The following is a 22144-nucleotide window of genomic DNA, read 5'->3' as shown; positions in this document are numbered from 1 at the left end:
ATGAAAGGGGAGTTTGTTCGTGCTGGCAGCTCCACATGAGGGTAATCATGGTTAAGGAGTCTGCAGACATATGACCATCATTGTGAGTTGCTTTGCAGATACGCCATTGAAGTCCATTCCAAGTCGAATCCAAATATCAATTATATGTGCTTTAAACGTGCTTTCATTTTTTTTTTTTGGAATGTGCAAACATTTAAGTAACTAGGAACATGGACTCAGATTTAACCTAGGGAGATTAAGACATACAATCAAATTGCATTTTTTTTTATCATAGTTTAAATGGAGAGTTTGTTTGCCTGTAAATGTAGTGGTTGATTTCAGTTACTAATACAAATCCCCCAAAAAACCTACCTAAATAAATATCCTGATTCTGATTTAATGCAAAAGACAGTACTGTCGGCCTTGACTTTGACATTTTTTTTTGTGTGTGTGCTTTCTAAGATGATGTTGACAACAAAACCAAACTTGAGTCAATATTTACCTGAATCTCACGAAAAGCACTGGAATGTTGGTGCAACATCGCTCAGCGACACCCCCGCTCCTTTGTATCAATTATGAACAAACTCCACGCTATTTAGCATCAAGAGCTACTGGCAGCTCGGATGCAATGTCCAGTTTTGGTCGCACCAAAGCAATTATTTGCACTCACACAAATTGCCCCAATTATATTTTGAGGTTGCATAGATACAATTTCAGGCGCATATGCGACCAAAGCAGTCGTAATTTTGCGCCCTGCACTGTGGAAATTGCCAGCCCGCCAGTTGGCAGTGGAAAACACCACCTTCAACATGCCCACTGACATTTTCAGCCTCACTACACCCATGGGTACTACCAGTACCAAAGGTCCATTCCCACACCATGCCCTTGACTGCACTTCACACTGTCACACCTCTTTCCCCCAAATCCCCAAATAGGGCCCTAAAGAGTTCCCAGGTTGAAGTGCAGTGCGTTGTAGAAGTGTCCTTGAGCAAGCACTGACTCCCTAACAAGCCCCAATGGGACTGACTTGTACGAATGACCCTGCATAGTAAAATCCTCAGTGTTCATTTATCCATTCGTAACTTTGTGTACAAATGTAACAAAAAATGGTTACATGCATTGTACTGTGTGCTTGGACAACACTGGGACCAGTGCCAATAAAGTAAAAAAACTGAACAAAGGAATGGTTAACAGCGGCAGCGGTACGTCACTGAAGGAGAGTCCAAGTTTTTTTACAGGATGTGTAAGGAATGTCTGTTGAGACATTGTGTGTGCCACGCCCCCCCCCCCCTTCCCCCCCATCCAGCCCAGTGCACTTTACTAAAATAGATAATATAGACATGCTGCATCATGCACGCGTCATATCAGCTTTCATTTTGAGATAAACCCTCTCACTGGGTCGGGGAGTGTAAGTGAAAAGTGAGTGATGTAATTTTGCGTGTCCTCACTTTTCATGGGATCATGTTATGTCCTGATGAAGACCTTTGGTTGAAATGTGTTGGCTCATGTTTGTCATTCAGTATTACTTTTCAATGAAATGAAGTATTTTAACACACTGTTTGACCTCCTTTGTCTTGGTCATTGTGCATAACTAGAATAAGAATTCCAGTTGTACCCTCACTGGATGTTTTTGTCTTAGAGCATCTCATCATAAGCACTAATTACAGTAGGTTCTACAGGAATTTATTATTTCCTGTTATCCACAAGAGCACCAGGTTTTGTCATTCTTTGTTAGGCTTAGGTTTTTTGCTTTACAATTAGGGAAATTCTTAAATGATAGCATTTAAGATACCTTCTCCTTGGAATAATTGAATTGTAACTTATTTATTGTACATAAGAAAGTTATGTTTGTTTCTATTTTTTCTGTATTGAAATGAATACTTTATACAAGTGATAAAAAAGGAAGTATATAAGGAAGGTCTGTCCATGGGTATTTGTGTGCATGAAGGAAATAAAATGCATACTCACCAAAGATCAATTCATCTTCTCTCTCCACGTAGCTTCACCTTGCCAACCTGGTCTCATTAAATGGGGATGCGGTGGAGCTCAACAAGCGGCTGGTGCAAACAGAGAAAGACAGAGAACAACTGGAAAAGAGATTGGCCAAAGCACAGGTAGGCATGCCTTACTGCCAAGTATGCAGTGCAATCCAAATGTTTACTGCACTGTGTCCACTTGCAACAAAATTAGACAACATACACAGTAAAATCTGGAGAATTTCACCTACTGGTTCACACCTGTAAAGCTGTGATAACAAATCAATCTCATTCGCATTCTGGAGCGTTAATTTAACTCTGAAAGTATGACATACAAAAGGGACTTATTCGTAAAAGGAACTAAAACACATAAGGAAGGCTTATTTTGTTGTATATTACTGTGTTGTGTGTACTGTCACACAATAATAATTACACTAAATACATTTATATTACATCAGATGATAGATGTCTGGTTGGACACTACTTACATATTTTACATTGGGTCCAGAAGCAGAGTAGAAGACTCTCCTGTGAGAACAGTTTGTTGTTGGATGCCTCACATTTTCATACATTCAGTAAATCACTGTCAGGTGGCAGAGCAGGTTTGATAATGATGTTTTGTAGTACTGCTGTGACTATAGTGACAAACTATCAAATACAACAGTATATATTATTTTTGAAAGATAATTTCTGTTTACTTGCTCCGTCTAGGAAATGCCTCTTGAGAATGCCTTTAAGCAATGTCGGATAAACAAACAATTGTTGTGTGTTCTCAAAAGTGTAGCGAGTCATTTGTGACTGATAAACCTACCGTTAAATTACTTTACGGTGAATTGAGCTTCCTTAGATGGAATTCTTCCAAGGACGTTACCAGAATGGCTGACGCAGGCACAGAATTTCACAGATCAGCTAACGGGATATATCCAGACCACCCATATGCTCCCCTCCATATGTTCCAAATACAGCAACATCGCTGGAAGTCAATATTGAAATCACCTTTTTACACTGCATCTACAATCTACAATCTACAATCTGAGTACAGTTGAACCAATGTATTATAAACTATGGCCCAGGTAACCACTCTAAGAGGTAACCTGAACTATAAAACATATCCAGTATAGCATTTGGCATTCTGTGCTATTTAAAACCTAAGCCTAGCCCAGCCACAAAAAGATAATACGTGTGTATGTTAGGGCATTCACGAATAGTGATTTTTAGTATTCGAATTATTCGACCTATAAGTATTCGAATATTCGATTAATCGATTTGATTATAAAAAATAAAATAATAAAAAAATAAAAAATAAAAAAAATATATATTTTTTTTTTTTTTTTTTTTTTTCAATGACATTGATGACTGGACTCAAGGAATGCGAGTTGACGTCACACCAGAGCTCACAGCTGCGTGTCTGCTGCAGAAAAGCCGCTAAAAAAAAAAAACTTAAAAAAATAAATAAAATAAAAAACTTTTTTTTTTTTTTTTTTTTTTATCGAATAATCGAATAGTGGTTTGATAGTCGAATAGTCGGTTTGATAGTCGAATATTCGAATATTCGATTATTCTGTTAATGCCCTAGTGTATGTGTGTGCGAGTGTGTGTGTGTATGTGCGCACGCATGTGCAAGTGTGTGTGCGTGTTTCTATGCACTATTGCACCATGCAACTGGTTATCATACAAAAAAATGCATTATACTGTTATATATCATGTACACACACATCAAGCAAGTAATTATGAAACTTCTGGTGTTCAATGTGGCTAGAGTGCACTGCACGCACGTACGCACACACACACACACACACACACGCACACGCACACGCACATGCACACAGAGGGACAATAGAGGTTAATTACTAAATTCACCAGCAGGGTTGATGTCCTATAGTGATATGTGTTTATTGCCAAGGACATTCATCAAAAGCATGGTACAGAATATGTTCCACTTCTTCCAGTTAGCATTGGATGGAACATATATATATATCGGTAGTAATATTAAAATAATGCCATATCATAACATTAGAATATTTACGTTTTTTTTTTAATATAATATTAAATATTTCAGCAAATTATGTTGTATGATGTGTCATTGTACTGTAATTACTCCCCCCCCCCCCCCCCCCCACATCACTCAAATGAAAAGTAAAAAACAATGAATGTTAAACAATGTAATATACAGTGAAACGTTCTATAATTTCATACATTGAAATTGAAAAGAATAACATATCAATATGAGTCCGTACAATGAAGTAAATACTGTATATAGTGTGTATATAGCGTTGTTCAATGGAACCTTTTAGATGTGTCATAACATAACAGGATAAGCTGTAGCTAATAGTAAAAAAGGTGTACCAGTTAGCAAGCATTGTCAGTACTATTGACTCTAGATTAATTTAATTAGCTGAAGCTGTCTTTACCCTGACACATCTGTGAAAAGGGCTCCATCAGTGTTTCTAATTAGTGCTCTTTGTTCCAGTGAATGGAAATCTTAATGCTACAGCTACAATGACATTCTAGACAATTGTGTGCTTCCAATTATGTGGCAACAGCGTGCGGAAGGCAGTTTCTGGTTTCAGAATTACAATCCTCACCATGATCCCCCATACAGAAATGGATTGTTTAGATGAGGGAGGAATAAGTTGACTAGAGCCTGACAGATATCAACCATTTTTTCCTTTAAAAAAAAAAATGATATTGGTATTGTCAGTTTTGCAAGTAGCAGCAGGTACAATCAAAATTACTTTATTTATAAAACTGATCAATATAGCCTTTCCTGTGCATTCTTTAGTTGTATTAACTTCTACATGTAATAATGGTGAAGGGGGGGGGGACCACGGCTCATTGCTCAACATCCACAATCACGCAATACTTGCGTGTTCTTCACGGATGTGTGTTTGTGCTTTTGCTTGTACACGCAGTGTGAGCAGTCCCACCTCATGCGCGAGCACGAGGATGTACAGGAGCGGACCACTCTACGCTATGAGGAACGCATCACGGAGCTCCATGGAGTCATCGCCGAGCTCAACAAGAAGATAGAACTGCTGCAGAACAACTCCATCAGGTATAGACACACTTACTCACATTAGTCATGTTATTAACCACCACTAAATCCATAATGAATACATGTTGATACACAAACTATGTGCAGTTCTACTCAACGATGTCACGGCTTCAATGTGTTGAGATTAGGGCTGGCACGCATACCATAAATTCTTATGGGCTTCCAATACTCTGTTTCTGAACCAGTTTCTGAATACTCCTGCTCAAAAACACTGTTAACCACTTCAATCCTGTCGTTCCTATTCTGGGCATGTCATATGAATATTTCACAAAATCATTGCAGATAGACATGCTTGTAGCCGTTTTCGGCGAAGACATTTGGTGTAGACTGAGGGAAAGAAATGATTAGATATAGCGTTTAAGTTGTTAAAAACAATAGCAATAACATGATACTACTAGTAAACGTTTCATAATTAACCATAATAAAAAGACAGTGAGGCAAACATTTTCAAAGCAGATGATGTTGGTTGGTTATGGTGGAATCACTTTTTGTGATGGTGTACTAGCCTATTAGGCATCCGATAGGCTACTCATTTATCATTGTGCACTGGCTGGGTCAGATGCTGAAAAGACATACATGTTACTGCCCTTGACCAAGACACTGGCCTTAGCTGGAGCTGTATGGTCCCCACTGTTCAGCGGCTGCTATTCAGAGGACAGTCAGGACACATTTACCCACAAGGATCGAAAAAAGTGACTTGACTCGACTTGAACATGACATAAAGCAGCTAGTTATGTATTTGTTTTGGTGAAATCTATTGTATACTATGAATGCCTACTGCTGTCAACCGTTAAGCCTACCGGTAATTCATAGTCCATTGTAACGATGGTGTCACTCGCCGAAAAGAACTGATTTTCAAGTTTTGAGCTCCACAGCTGCAACTAAGCTAATCAAAGTATTAATGGGTGTGCTAGATTTAGATGTGCCCAGAGCCATGGGTGTGCCACCTTACAAGCACACCTGGCACACCTCAATCTAATACACCCATTATTAATTTGATTAGCTGCAGGTGCGTTGCTTACATCACAGTGCACTATAAGGTGTATGCTGCCAAGAGTCAACTCCACTTTTCCAGGGGGGGTATTGCGCTTATGAGCTTCAGCCAGTGCTAATTGTCAGCAAGTAGGTGTCCTACCTGACACGAAGATCTGAAGTTCTCAATTTAACCCATTAAAGGAGTAGTTCACCCAAAACATGACTTTACACACCATTACACACCCCATGAAGCATTGAATTAATGGAGATTTTTTGTATTTTGTCGCATTCCTAAGCCAATAATTTGATTACCGGCGGTCTCTCCGGTAGGAGACACAAAGATTCTCCTTTGTGTCTCCTACCGGATACATAAGCATCTTTATTATTATCTTCGAATTATTGGCTTAGGAATGCGACAAAATACAAAAAATCTCCATGAATTCAAGGCTTCATGGGGTGTGTATACATATTTTGAAATGGGGGTCCGTGGCCAAATATATATAATTATGGGGGTCCTTGACAAGAAAAGGTTTTGAACACACCACTGACTGACTGTACCAACAAGATTTTTTTTTTATCAGCCCCAGGTCTTAATGGGTTAAGAGTAGGGAGATCACTGCAGATGGACTAGTTATATTGCACTAACATACTTTTATTTGTCAAAATGAGTCCCAGATTACAGCTTTAATGTATGATCCTTTCCCCCTTCTTGGCTGTGGCACATCAGGGAGGAGGATGAGTTTTCAGAGCTGCACTCAGAGCTCAGCCAAAGCCAGCAGGAGGCCACTGAAGACGGACGTAGCCTGGACCAAGACAGGGCATCACTCTCTCTGCATGAAAACACCTCCATAGTGGTCACTGCCGACATGGGTACATTCGCATTTTTCTGTACAATGTTCTATAGAAATAGACAAATAAGATCATTCATAATGCAAAAATGTGAAATAAATACAGAACACATCACATCACACACACTGTAGTGCTTGTGAGTGTCGATGTGGTGTGTTGTAAGACTTAGTTTCACTGTCCAGTGCAGTGTTATCGTGCAAAAGGACATCATGAAACATGTTATTTGATTGCTGATGAATGATTGCACATTAAAATGTCTTTAGTCATAGCTGACTTCAGTTTGCAGGCTTTTCCTGAGCATTACATGTTATGTAACGGTTGCTGTAAATGACACAGGGCCATTGAACACAGACAATGAACACTGAGTTTATGGTTACCCTGCTCTGTTCTGAAGGCGGCCACACAGCCTGCAGCACGGAGGAGGGTTATCTTGCTCTGCAGGATGATAATCATAAAATAAAATAAAAAACAATGGCTGCACATAAGTCATTCTAAATGGCCAGAGTACTGAAGGAATATGGAGTTCAGTTATTGCACAGCGAAATGACTTGTGCAAAGTAATGACTTCAAGCACTCCTCAAGTTGGCTCTCTCTTTTTTTTGCTCATGACTCAGCTGAAGTGGCAGTGTGAGACTAGCACTCCCACTGCAGTCATACCAGTGTGCGTGTGCACAGTGAGTGTGCACAGTGCACACATGGTTATGCTTACACTGGACGACACTGATTCAGAGCAGTATGCCAGCTGCTTGTTCCCCCACTTCCAGCATGGTTTATAAACCCTCTATTACCCTGCAGGGCTGCCTGCCACCCCTGTGAGCTTGCCCTACGGTCACTATGTGTCACTCCAAACCCTGCTGCTCCGTACACAAATGCACACACACACACACACACACACACACACACACACACACACACACACACACACACACACACACACACACACACACACACACACACACACACACGCACGCACGCACGCACACGCGCACACAGCCGCACGCACACATTCTCAACCACAGCCTTTCAAAAGGAGAGATTGATCTTCTGTCAGTTGTCACATGTACTTCCTCTGCAGTAATTATGTACTTCTGCATTGTTGGCAAAAGCTGCCACTTTTCCCCCCAGCTCCGTTGTGGCAAAGAGGCAGACTTGTGGGAGACTTGTTTTGCACCAATTTAGATTTTTGCTGAAACTATGACATGGAAATGTAGCTGCATGACAAGTGGCGACACAGGTTCATTTTGAATGATTTAGTTCAATGTTTGGATACTTTTTTCTTGATCGGCTTGAGCAGTTTGATACGGGCAAGCAGCTTGTTTAGCTACAGTACTAGTAAACTGATTGATATTTACATATCACAAATGAAATATTCCAGTCTGTTTCATTCTCTGTGCTATGCATTTTTGGATTAGAATAAACCTCTTTGTGAATAATAAGGTGGGTACTGGTATATTAATAAGTACCATATCATTGGATGACTACGGCTAAAACCCACTCCACACCAATGATTCGCCATGCAACTACTTGCAACATGCAACTCCTTGCAACATGCAACTACTTGCAACATGCAACTACTTGCAACAATGATCCGCAATTGCAGTTGCAAGGAGTTGCATTGGTGTGACATGGCCTTAAAACAGTTTTGTTGCATGGCGAATCATTTGTGTGGAGTCAGTGGGCTTAATAATCACTCATCCCTGTCCTAAAATATAGAGAGAGGTGATAAAGAAAAAAACCTTTGTAGACTGTCCCTCATGTATTCATTGTGGAGACTGTACATACTGATCGACAGTACATACTGTATATTCATTTATATATTCACTGTTGCTACATTGTACTTGGTTAAGGTTAGTAATAAAGGATGGTTTATCTGATCTAAAAAAAGTGGGATAAAAACTAATATTTTAAAAAGTTTAGACGTACAGTAACTACCAATCAGTTCACTTCACACAATTCACATTGCAATTTTCATCATATGCAGGCTCATCCTTGGTATGAGTTGGAAGATTCAGTTGGGACAACAGTCCTAGAAGGTTCTCACTCATCCCCTGATCTTCCCACACATACAGACACCTGCAGTGATCTGAACTCGGAGCTCCAGCGGGTGCTGACGGGCCTGGAGAGCGTGTTGTGTGGAAGGAAGAAGAGCGCGTGCAGCCTGTCTGTGGCCGAGGTGGACCGCCACATCGAGCAGTTGACCACGGCCAGCGAGCACTGTGACCTGGCCATCAAGGTAGGCCCAAGCCTCTCAGACAACACATCACTACTATAGTATGTCACGATTTTGGTTCATATTGGTGGCCCAAATCGGATTTTTGGCCAATCCAGACTGGAATCAGATTGTTTTTTATCAGGACAAAAAAAAAGAAAAAAGAAAAAAACATGGAAAATGATTTTTGCAATCAGATTTTAATCACATTCCTTAGCCTTGTTCCGAGTGCATAAAACCAATCCAACTCCAATCTGGATAGGAAACCAGATTTGGGCTGCCACAGTCTGAACAAGGCCTTTGTGGCCCAAGATAAGGCATTATTAGTGGGGTGTATAGTGATGGCCATTCCCTTATTTCCATTTTGTTTGTCCAGACCGTGGAGGAGATCGAGGGGGCTCTGGGTCGGGACTTCTACCCCAGCCTGTCAGAGGAAAGGTTCCGATGGGAGAAGGAGTTGGCCAGCCTCAAGGAGGAGAACGAGAGTCTGACGGCCATGCTGTGCAACAAGGAGGAGGACCTGAACCGCACCAAAGCCTCGATGAACGCCGTCAGGGAGGAACGGGATCGACTACGACGACGGGTGCGTGAACTCAAGGGTGTGTTTGTGCCATATGCCCATTAATGTCCGTGATTGGATTGGAATAGATGTTGCCACAGCTTTAACTGAATCATGAGTTTCACTAGACAGATTTTGTACCTTGTTCCTATTTTAACACATGAACGCCAGCATCCTTTTTCTGGGCATGTCATCATAGGCAAACATTCTGTGAAATCTACAAGATGTGAGCTTGAAGATCTTCTACTTTGATGAGAAGGTTTGGTGTAGAGGGGGAAAAGTACAGATCAGTATATAGAGTAGGGTTTAAGTGGTAAATTACCTTCTCAGGCAATCAAAAATGTGTTCCTTTCTGATTAAGGGAGGGGCTCAGAAGGCACTCTGCTTCGCCTACAGTATATGGCATATAGTATGGCATACTTCGGGGAAACACAGATCATGTTTCCACCCTATACAGTGGTATATCGGTTGCACAGCTTGCATTTTGTGTTGTTTCTGTGCATCTCCAGACTGTCGATACAATCCCAGTTTTCAGGGACCATGACCTCATTTGACAGGGTTGAGAGGTTCCACCTGTGTCACTCTGTTCCAACTCTGATCCCAATATCGTCAGGAGCAAGGCTCTCCACTGCAAGCATTCTGACAGACAAACACAGCATTTCTGATTCTATTCACGTACTCTTCCACAGTTTGCAACAGACAAATCCATATATCTACACAGCTAAGAATGAAGCCATTGAATTTGAACATTGGTAATCAGTTTCTATTGTTGGAACCCGGACAAGTGGGCCCGGCTAAATCAATACGTTGAGAGCGCTGTTAGGCACATAATCAAATCTTCCCATCTCCCAGGGTCCACGGAAGCCTGTTAGGGCTCTAATGTGATTATGTCCCTAGATGCATTGGGTCAAATAGTTGGGAGTGTCCCTGAAGCCAGCCTAGCTCTGAATGAGAGGTTAACATAAAATGTCAAGGGGCGACGGAAAATGTGATCTGATCTGAGAAATGTGGGTTTTATGAGACAATTTAATTTGGGCTATTTTAGAGTTTCATATGATTTCATTAAAAACTAGTCTTGGCGTTTCACTCTAGAACTCTTGACAGTATAGAAATGGACCCTTGCAACTCTGTACATTCAGAGTTCAATTACACAATTTTACTGTAGACTTATTAACTTAAATAGATTTTTAGTCAACAGTGTAAATGTTGAGGCTTCCTAGAACACTTTGGGGACAGACAAAATCCTTTAATGAAACCATTCTCTTAATTGAGACAACGCATACAATCCCATCTCAAGGCTCCTCGATGGGAGGATTTGCTTTGATTTGTGACTCGACACCTCGTTAATCTTCTTAATCCCTGGAAATGCAGAGATTCTCTGTTAAAAATAAAGATTTGGTCTATTTTCCTGTAGTTGCACAGTTGGGTGGTTTCTCCTGCACAATCAGCAGTTTGTTAACAGCACAAACGGGACCAACCGTAGGGTGATTAAAGGCTACAATTCTTATATCCTGACACAAACTGCCTTCATATTGTCCAATCATCCTTAGGGCTACCGATACATGTACAGTATAGTGCATGTGTTAACAACACCTACAGTAGGCTGAGGCTGGCCTGGACCGCTGGCGTAGCGGTCCTGACACCTAGGCTCAATGTAGCCTGACAGCATGTCGCGGGTTCGAGTCCCGATCCCGACAGCCTTTGCTGCATGTCACTCCCCATCTCTCTCCCCCAAAAAAAGGTCTGAGGCTGGGTCATAATTTTTTTTTTCTTCACATTGACATATTGGCATAAAAGAATCCCACCTTTGGCTCTATTATTTCTATCTATTTTTTGTCTATGATATTGTATGGGCTTTATATCTTATATGGCACCAGAGACAGTCACACCACAACCCTGTGGGTTGGTGAATGTCCAGGACTGTCAACATAAACGCCACGCTAAGAGCGAAGACGCTGTCATGAAAAGCGAGAGTGGATCTATGCGCTTGGCAAAGAGTGTTAATCTCCCTCCATAAAGCAGGTGCACAAGCAAGTCAAAACACACCTCATCCATATTTTCAGTAACACTGGCACAGTCCCAGTTTTTGTCTTTGAAATCGGGGGAAATTACAAGGAAGTCCCAGGTTACATAATTACTGAGCCTATATATCCCACGCCTAAGCACAAACCTATCATTTTCATTTCTCCGGCTGTTTTTTCCGAAGGCATTTGGTGAGCTTTGGGCACAGGACAGGCCAGTACACAGGCCAGCAGCAGTCTTTTTTTTCAGAGGTTGGGCTCTGCATACATTTGGCAGGAGAGCACAGGGAAATCAGTGCCTCCTTCAAAGGACCTCTTTATGGCCGCATTCGCTCCCTCTCTTTTACACAGTGGTGGAAAGTAACTTTACTGGAGTATTTTCAATTTCCAATACTTTTACTTCTACTCCAGTTACTAGTTACTGTAGATTTTCATTATTATTCTAAAACATACATTAACTACTTCGGCCCTATATACATTTCGGCCATTTGAAAATAGCCAATCTACTATTTTCAAAAGATTTTAATACATTTGAAAACTTGAAATGGGACATTCTGCATAATGACTGCTTTTACTTTTGGTACTTCAAGTACATTTTGATGCCAGTACTTCTGTACTTTTACTCAAGTACATTTTGAATTCCTGACTTTTACTTGTAACAGAGTATTTCTATATTGCAGTTGTGATACTTTTACCTAAGTAAAAAATGTGAGTACTTTTTCCACCACTGCTTTTACATTTTTGGATCGGTCTCCCTCCATTTCTACTGTCCGTCAGACTAAATCGTTTGCCCCTGTGCCCATGTCCTCTCATCGCCGTTACCTCTCATCTCCTCTCCTTCCTTTTCCCAATAACGCACTCCTTCTCTTCTTTCCACTCTTGAAACTAAATGCAGTTAGGAGTAGGGAGGTGCATGCACAGACTGTCCTCTGTCAGGCTGCCAATGGTAGACACAGTCTTGGCTCCATCTAAGGACAGGATTTAACACACAGTAAAACGGGACCACAGGATCTAAATGTCTCAATAGAAGTGCAGGGAGAGACCACCTCCAAACACCAAATTGTTTTAGTTATATTGTATTAACATACGCTACCATACAGATTGGTTAAAATGAGATTTGGATTACTGCTTAAACTCTGAAAATGTACAAAAGGAACCAAAAGGAACCCGCTAGTTACAAATGGATAAATTAACACTGAGGATTTTACTGTGTATGAGTCCGTATGAGTTATGTTGAAATGTATTGGCATTATGCAGTCCCCCCCCATACATCTATGGAGGAGCTCTTAGTTTGAACCACTCATGTGTACCCAGTCTATGCATATGTTTTATTTTTTTCCCCACTGAGAAGGTATGTGGTCTTCACTCGGTGATGCCCAGACTGGCTTTGCTAAAGTTAAGAAAAACATGTATATTTACAAGAGCATTAGCACATGCTGCCTACAGCGGTGCTGGAAAAATGTTCTCCTTCTCCTCTAGCAAATCATTAGCATATAGCATTCACATTCAGAAGTTACGGATGATTAGTTTAAGACACGATCACTATGTTAAGACTCGATCAGTATGTTAATACTCCTCCCTTTATCTCATCTTCCTCCTCCAGGCCTCCTCTCACTCCAGTGTACTCTTTTCTCTTCAGTTTACCCCTGAAGTAAACCAACTACTTTATATCCCTATATAGCTGGAGAGAAAACACAGGAAATCTATTTATTTGTGGGCACATAGAAATGAAGATATTGGAAAGTGGGTTATTTAGGTGCATATAAATAGAAGCATATACGGAAAGCACTCAGTAGAGCACAGACCTCTATGAAGGCAAATAGCTTTGCTGTTTGCACTCCTATTAGCTAGAGATGTATTTAGTTTACTTCAAAGGTTAAATGCATTTATTTTTATTCAAGAAAAGTTGTTTCGTGCAGTATCACTTGAAGAGAGTTTTTAAAGTGAATTATTAACCCATTAAACCATCTATATTAACCAGGCTTGTGAGCTTATAGAGTGTCTATTTTCGCCGAATGTTCACCTATTACGACATGCCCAGAATAGGGATGCTAGGGTTCAAGTGGTTGAAGGTTAATATCAGTGGAGAACAGACCTATGCCAAGGAAGCACAAATGTTTACTGACAGCAATCATTTCAATTATGGTACTAGGTTTCATTTTACAGAGACAGTCATACAAAATGACAGTTAATTGACTACGTGTAGGTTTTTGTTTGTCTTTGCAGTCTTTGTGGGTCTTTTGTTTTGAATAAGCCACCACAGTCCTGTGCTTCAACAAACAACAAAGTCCTACACGTAAGAAAAAAAGCAGATGCGCTTCCTCTGGTTGCCTTTTGTTTAGGCAGTGGGTGCTCAGCTATAAATACAACTAGGTTTAAATACCACCGAGGTGGAAAAAGCTTGACGTGTTTCGGCCTCAGCCTTCCTCAGAGCAGATTTTAAAAAGTGAGCTTTTTTTTTTTTTACATGTAATGATTTATGAGTATCTGAGTAGTTGACAGGTGGGTCGTATAGAACTGTCTCAGCCCATGTAAAGTGTACATTGTACAGTGTGTACATACAGCCCGTCTCAGGCTGTATGTACGCCGGACGCATAGCCGAAGTTCTGCCAGTCACAGCAGAACTTTTTACACCAGAAGACTTAAGAGTCAGTATTCCTAGTACTGTCTGCATGTAAACGTCAAACCAGAAATTCAGTGTGTGTGTGTCTTGTTGGCTAGGTGCGGGAGCTGCAGACTCGCCTCCAGACATCTGGAGGACCGTCCAGCCCGGGTCGTTTGACAGGTGTCTCCCGCCCCATCAACCCAAGCACTGGAGAACTAAGTACCAGCAGTAGCAGCAATGACGTCCCTGTAGCCAAGGTAAAGACTAGCACATTATGCACCACTGACATTTTACATTAAGTGTATGTATACGCCAGTGGTTCCCAAACTGGGGGTCCCCAAATTATTTTGGGGCGCTCCCCAGATGATTAGCTTAATGTGCAACATTGTTTACTCACTCAACAGTAAACGGGTGACTGATGACTTTTAAGACCTTTTAATACCAAATTGGCCAAATTGTCAAATATTACGTAAGAAAAGAAAAGTAGAGAGAAGCTGATGATATCAAGACATTTAAGATTGATGAATGTAACATTGGGATAAAAATGTCGTGTTCTCGCTGTTTGCTGTCTTCACCCTGCTCTTTCTTTCTCTCTCTCTCTCTGCCCTCTCCATGTCCCTCGCTATATTTGTCAGTGTTGTTTTGGAGAGATGTGTTGTTTTGAAGAGATGTGTTATGTGATTGGTTGTGTTGTGCTCACCAGGTGGCAGAGAGAGTTAAGCTGTCTAAGACACGTAGCGAGTCTTCATCCACTGAGAGGCCTGTGCTGGGCTCGGAGATCAGCAGTATAGGGGTAAGAGTAAGACGTGTGTGTGTGTGTGTGTGTGTGTGTGTGTGTGTGTGTGTGTGTGTGTGCGTGTGCGCGCGCACGGTGCGTGCGACCTTGCATGACATACTCCGGAAAGGCCATTTGAACAATCAAGTGTCGTGATCAATCAGTGTATGTCGGCAAATAACCTGCACTGACCATGTGTGCAAAAAGGATCTTACTCATTAAGTTAATGTGTCTCTCGGGGCGTTGGGATGGCGTAGTGGTTCCTGGCTGCCCACCACCACAGAGACTAGGGGTTTAAATCCTCCATGGTGCATCCAGCTTGGCTGGGCTTCCATACCAACACATTTAGCTGTGTTCGCAGGTGGGATGCTGGGCAGGGAGGCTGATCTCTGTCGCTGCACTAGTGACTCCTACAGGCTGGTCAGGGCGCCAATTCAGCGAGGTGTGGAATAGTGTGTACCTCTGCAGGCGTTGCGTCCTCCAGGTCCAGCCTTGACGACTTGTATATTTGAGGATTTTTTTGGGATATTGGAGGATTTTTTTTGTGCAGTGGGCAAACGCGGCCAGAAATAATTCAGGCAGTGAATGAGTTAATGGGTTCATTGGGATAAGACTGGAGAATTAGCGTGCAGGTAAATGCATGTGTTTGCATTAGTCGTGGAAGCCAGAGTGATTGAGACTTCCTGTGACAGTTGGTGGTGCTGACAGTTGCTGCAGCTCTCCTGCAGAGAATCACTCATCCAGTCACACATACTGTACTGTACTGAGAGGGCTCCCTTAACCCATTCAATCCGGGAACGCATCTCTGTCATTTTAGATGTCTTTGGCTATTCAAAAATAGCAGATCTACAAGCTCATAGTGCCGCGCTATGAGCTTGAAGATCTGCTATTTTTGAAAAATCGTGTTCGTTCCAGGGACCTCCCAGAAGCAAAGATTTGAGTTACAAATGTTCGCTTGAAAAAATATGTATTCAAAGATTTGCTAGATTCGAAGATCTACAAGCTCATAGCGTGGCACTCTGTGCCACGCTATGAGCTTGTATATCTGCTATTTTTTTATAGCCGAAGAAATCTTAAAACGACACGTTCGATGTGTTTCTGGTCTTAATGGGTTAACATGTGGAACAATGCAGGTGGGAGTATAACTCTCACAGAGTGCAGGGTCTACAGTAAATGCAATCGCACTGACAGAAAGCAGCATTCGCAGATACCATAGGTAAGCCACATTTATTGCATCAGGCAGCCAAACGGTAGCACAGTCTACTCCACACGGACGCGTAGTGTAAGCACACAGACACAGCCACATCATCAGTGTTTGGTTGCCTCCTTCCTGTATGGTTGCCCTTCACATGTCCCCTGTAAGCCGAGGAGCTACATGAGCGTCAAAGTTGTAATATCACTGTTCACAAGCCATTCCTCGAAACTCTCGGTGACTCAGCTGACAAACACTGTGTGTAGGTTATCCAATGCAGTGTGTGTGTGTGTGTGTGTGTGTGTGTGTGTGTGTGTGTTAGCCACATTGAACACTTGGAAGTCTCAGAATGACTTGCTGACCATCACGCTGGAGAAGTTGACACAATTGTGAAAGAATATGAATACATTTGAGAAGGCAACACAAATCTTATTCATATTTTCAAACAGGGGTCCGCGGCCACACACATGCCATGAAAATGTTTGAGAGCCAGCCACTGATAGACAGCATATTCTGTTGAAATACCCTGAAATAGCTTTTCTTTGAAGAACTTTTTGATGTGTGTGCGTGCGTGCGTGCGTGCATGCATGCGTGCGTGCGCGACCGTCCGTGTGCACATGTGTGTTTGTGATGGAAAATCAATCCTAATGTTTTCCGGAGGCTCTTATTTCTTGCCTGTTCCGGGAAGCTCCATCCAACAAAACTACGTGTCAGTCCTTCAGTAGAAACCACGGTTCCTAAAATAGATTACAGAAACGAGAAGGGAGAGAGAGAGAGAGAGAGAGAGAGAGTGAGAGCAGAGGATAGGAGAGGAGAAGAAGGAAGGCAAGAGGAGGAAAGGTAAAGAGGAGAGCTATGTGAGGAGGCCAGAGGACAGTGACAGAGGAGGTGCCAGAGAAGGAAAGAGGAGCGAATGAAGGAGAAAGGAGGATTCCTGTGAGAGGACAGAGGAGGCTGAAGCCTAACTTATGAGCCGTCGCTCGACGGCAAGAATGTCAGAGAATAACAGACCTACAAGCTCACACGGCGTCGCCTTGTGTGAGCTTGTAGGTCGGCTATTCTCGGCAGCGCGACACGGCCGCTCGACGAAGTATGAATGGCGCTTCAGGCGCGTTATCTGATGGAATGCAGCAGCAGCAGATAAGCTTCTCGTCTCGCCGAGCACCGTTCCACTTCCCTCTCTAGATGAAGTCCTTGCTAAGTCACTGTGTTGTGAAGCAGTGGTGTAAAGTCACTAAGTACATTTACTCAAGTACTGTACTTAAGTACAATTTTGAGGTATTTTTTCTTTACTGGAGTGTTTCCAATTTTCTGTACTTTTACTTCTACTCCACTACATCTCGGAGGCAAATATTGTACTTTTACTTCACTACCATTATTTGAAACTTAAGTTACTAGTTACTTTGCCATTATCAATTGTTATATTATAGAACATCCATTAACCACTTTAGCCCCATCGTATACATAGGCTAACTGAAAATAGCCGATCTACATGCTCATAATGCGACACGTTGTGAGCTTGTGGATCTGCTATTTTCAAACATTTTAGTACTTTTACTTTTGGTACTTTTACGTACATTTTGATACCAATACTTTTGTACTTTAAGTAAACTTTAGTGCATTTTGAATTCCGGACTTTTACTTATAACAGTAAATACTGCAATGTATTCTACATTGCAGTATTGATACTTTTACTTAAGTAAAATATCTGAGTACTATTTCCACCACTGTGTTGTAAAGCAGTGCACTGCTGCTTTATGGCACAGTACAATGAAGACAGTCAGGACAGAGCCCCAGCCAATGACATCCTACACATCAAGATAAGACCAAACCTGATTTATTATCCCCGAGGGAAATCTCAGACAGCATCAGAATAATTGTACGTTATGATAATATTACGTAGATATAAGATGCACAGCACAAGGATTAACACAAAGTAAAAGTCGATATGAAATAACTTCAACCACTTTAAAAAGCCATCCCTATTTTGGGGTGTGTTATTATAGGCAATAATTAAGAGACTGAGAGCTTGTAGATCGGCTATTTTCGCATAACTCTGTTGTATGTCTATTTAATAAGTATTAAATTGGGCTTAAGTGGTTAAAAAATACATAAACACACACACACACACACACACACACACACACACACACACACACACACACACACACACAATGTTTGGACGGGTGACCACTGTTGCATGCATAGCAGCCTTCTCTCTTCTCTCTCTCTCTCTCTCTCTATCTCTCTCTCTCTCTCTCTCTCTCTCTCTCTCTCTCTCTCTCTCAACCCTCTCTTTTCTGTCTCTGCGCTGTACCGTATCCCACCCTAACCCTTCCCCCACTTACATACTCACTCACATAACTACATACACACATGCTCACCCATTGCCCCCCCTTACCCCAGCCAGGATAATCCGCTTGCATACATCCACACAATTGTCCAGTTAATGCTGTTCAACACGAAGCATGTAGGCTACTGTAAAACTGATGTATTTGTTAGCCTGCTGCATCAGTTTGTGTTATAAAAAACTCCTGCATACTGTCTTCAAATGCAAATACAACGTTTAATGGAAATTACAACATTTTGGTCCACCGAGAGAGGCCATCTTAAATAGGCTGTCCAACCTATGTGGAACAATCAGGTCACACTACAAAATAACCTCACTCATTAAGTAAAATATCAAGTATAATCTCATAATGGTAGTCATATATAAATTAGGCAGCACATTTCAAATACAGATGTGCACAGTAGCTCATCCTACTATAATTCTAGTAACCTCACGGCGGGGTCTTCGTTGGTCGTTGGTTGGGGGGACTCTTGATCAAACTGCGCATGCGTCGTTGCCAGGTTTCGCGAGAGAAACAAGCAGTAAACAAGGCCAAACCAAACGAACCCTACAAGCAACGAGGTCTATCAAAAGAAGGCCAAACGAAGCGCCTTCACACATATACCTTGCCTATTGGAAAACAGCCGATCTACAAGCTCACAACGCGTCCCCACACCCACCTGCACTTTCACAACCAACGCCAAAACACAACACCACCAATATTGTCACTAAAGCGCTTACAATAAGCGAACATGGCAACACCGCAACACCGAGACACATGATTCCATTCAGACTGCGAGACCGCGAGTGCGTTCCGTTCACCGCAGCACATCAACTGCTCAACAGAAACACGGTGACATCATTTACGCACGTTCACACAGAAAACATTCTTACAGATGTCTCTCTCTGTGTGTGTGTGTGTGTGTGTGTGTGTGTGTGTGTGTGTGTGTGTGTGTGTGTGTGTGTGTGTGTGTGTGTGTGTGTGTGTGTGTGTGTGTGTGTGTGTGTGTGTGTGTGTGTGTGTGTGTGTGGTGGGGGGGGGTGGGGGGGTCCGCGGCCTATATGCGTGTCAACGCATACACGGCTCGAGGGAGGGAGAGAGAGAGAGAGCGTGGGAGGGAGGGGGAGAGAGACACAGAGAGAGAGAGAGAGAGGAGAGGGGAAAGAGAGAGAGGGGGGGAAGAAAGAGAGAGAGAGGGGGAGATAGAGAGAGATCCGCGCGCCTGGTGTAGCCGCTATCATTGATAATCACTTGGATCTAAACAAACGCGCTGGACGATCTCTGTGTGTGTGTGTGTGTGTGTGTGTGTGTGTGTGTGTGTGTGTGTGTGTGTGTGTGTGTGTGTGTGTGTGTGTGTGTGTGTGTGTGTGTGTGTGTGTGTGTGTGTGTGTGTGTGTGTGTGTGTGTGTGTGTGTGTGTGTGTGTGTGTGTGTGTGTTGGGTGCTCATATTCCCCTACGGGTATGGTCTAGTAATAGTAATAATAATAATCAGGATAAACTGCCATACCAAAATAACTATTTTACCCATTCAATCCGGGGAAAAAATCTGTGTCATCTGTGTTGCTATATACATTACACATAGCATCATAAGTGTTTCTAAAAATGTTTAGGTTTTTAGAATTGGCCTCAGGTCTAAATGGGTTAACATATCTGGTTCACAGCTGGCTCCTAGAATCCTAGAAAAAATACTTTTTTGTTTGCTTATACATTGCTTAAGTTTTCTCGTGGTTTTGCCAACGTACAAGCTAAGTAAAGTCTAACTCGTAAGCTAAACCTCATGGGAAACGTAACATGTACACGAGTAATGGCACTTTCTATGGGGAATACTTTGGGCGAGGACAGCAAAGATAGTAGTAGTGTTGCATTGTGTGCAGCTGCCACTATGGTAGTTACCATTAGGTTGGCGTTGGCATATGACATGTATGATCAGCATGGACCAGATGGTCTCTTATGTTTTTTTCCCCTGTTTATTAACGAAAAGAGGATTATATTTAAAAACATGGGGCTAGTTCAAGGTACAATGTTAACCCATTAAGACCTGAGGCCGATTCTACGAATGCCTTCTAAATCAGTAGTTCTCACACTTTCAAGATTTTTCAAAAATGTTCAAAAAAAGCAGATGATGTGCTCTCAGCGCGGCACAAAGTGACGCAATGTGAGCTTGTATATCTGCTATTTTTGAATAGCCAACGCAAAAATCTAAATCTACAGATGCTCTCCCGGTGTTAATGGGTTTTTAAAATGGATTAAAATGTTTTCCTATGAAAATCAATAAATAAGTGAAACCAGATGTAATTGTTGTGCTGTGGCTGTGTGCAGGTGTCCAGCAACGTAGCGGAGCACCTGGCCCATTCACTGCAGGACTGCTCCAACATCCAGGAGATCTTCCAGACCCTGTACTCCCATGGCTCGGCCATCTCCGAGAGCAAAATCCGCGAGTTTGAGGTGGAGACGGAGAGGCTCAACAGGTGACCAACTATACCAAGTTTTTGCTCAGACACAAACTTTTTTAATATTTCTATTTATTTTGCATGACCCATGAAATGTTGTCCATGTTTACAGGCACTTCAAAATCCTGTTATTCACGCTACTCGATAAAAGTGCATGTTAACACAATATCATGTTTCTAAATGATCAATTGGGGGGTAGTATTTGTCTGGTCCCCAGGGGAGGGGAAATGTTTTCTACAGCTTGATCCAGATGATGACTACTCAGGTGGCTTTGATTAGTGGTTAGTGTCTCACCGGCTGCGAAGGCATTACTATATTTTACTATAAGCTTCTATCATGTTTTAAAGTGTGTTACAGGGTAGCTACAATGACAAATGCAGCTTGCAAGCAGCAACTGATATACTGGCATTAGCTTGTTTAAAGTCCCAATCAGTGATGTAAATACAAGGGCATTGAAGCCATGTTTTTATCATCTGGGACCTAGATGATAAACAAATCCCTTAGATTCTAGGTGATTGCCTCTGCTCTAGATGTTCTGTCTTTTATTTAAGGAGGTTTATTTCTGTTGGTAATGTACTGTAAACATTGGAATAAAACAGACATATGTTTTGCAGTACAACAGTTCTAAATATCAGATATCATATTTTCCATCTACAATTAAATCAAGTACAGTACTTGAGTACATGTACTTAGTTACTTTCCACCACTGGTGGTTACCACCACTGACAAGTGCCAGCTTTCCACCACTCAACTCCATGAATGGGTCTTTTTTTGAGGGCGCAGTCTCTGCCGAGCACCATGAATACCTTCATTCAGTTAGGACAGTGTTTGCGTTAGTAATGCACAGGTTTAAGGTTATCAGCGCTATCATCAGTGCTAAAGCAGAAAACCTGATGAGTCTACACAAATGCTTCTCAATGTTTTTTATCAGTGCAAAGAAACTGAATTAGGTTCTTATATTCATGAGAGGAGAAGAGTTATTCTGGCTGAGTGCAGCGAGCATGGGGAGGTCTGAGGTCTCTAAATGATAACGGTGAGAGACATTGGAAAGCCTTTGGTTTTAACCCATTAAAACCGGGGAACTCATCTCTGTCATTTTTGATTTCTTTGAATATTAAAAAATTGCAGAGTGGCGCACTATGAGCTTGTAGATCTGCTATTTTTGAAA

At 41.9% G+C, this 22144-nt stretch overlaps 1 protein-coding gene across 4 annotated transcripts in view; it reads left to right on the top strand.

The window, feature by feature from the left end:
• mcc (MCC regulator of WNT signaling pathway) overlaps positions 1-22144 on the top strand; it is a 66753-nt gene that overhangs the window by 28793 nt on the left and 15816 nt on the right. For all 4 annotated transcript variants that reach the window (XR_014600836.1, XM_084058246.1, XM_084058247.1 and 1 more), the window contains 8 exons: positions 1980-2093; positions 4868-5010; positions 6713-6855; positions 8904-9067; positions 9420-9626; positions 14345-14485; positions 14932-15021; positions 20846-20994. Coding sequence is in view for 3 of the 4 variants with exons in the window: in XM_084058246.1 (XP_083914372.1) it covers positions 1980-2093; positions 4868-5010; positions 6713-6855; positions 8904-9067; positions 9420-9626; positions 14345-14485; positions 14932-15021; positions 20846-20994 (1151 nt within the window). In the remaining variant the exon portion in view is untranslated. The remainder of the gene's footprint in view (positions 1-1979; positions 2094-4867; positions 5011-6712; positions 6856-8903; positions 9068-9419; positions 9627-14344; positions 14486-14931; positions 15022-20845; positions 20995-22144) is intronic.

The sequence above is a fragment of the Gymnoscopelus microlampas genome (assembly GCF_963454915.1).
Source record: "Gymnoscopelus microlampas genome assembly, chromosome: 5".
NCBI lineage: Eukaryota > Metazoa > Chordata > Actinopteri > Myctophiformes > Myctophidae > Gymnoscopelus > Gymnoscopelus microlampas.
Note: the sequence above shows the minus strand (reverse complement) of the source record. Positions and strands in the feature narration are given on the sequence as shown.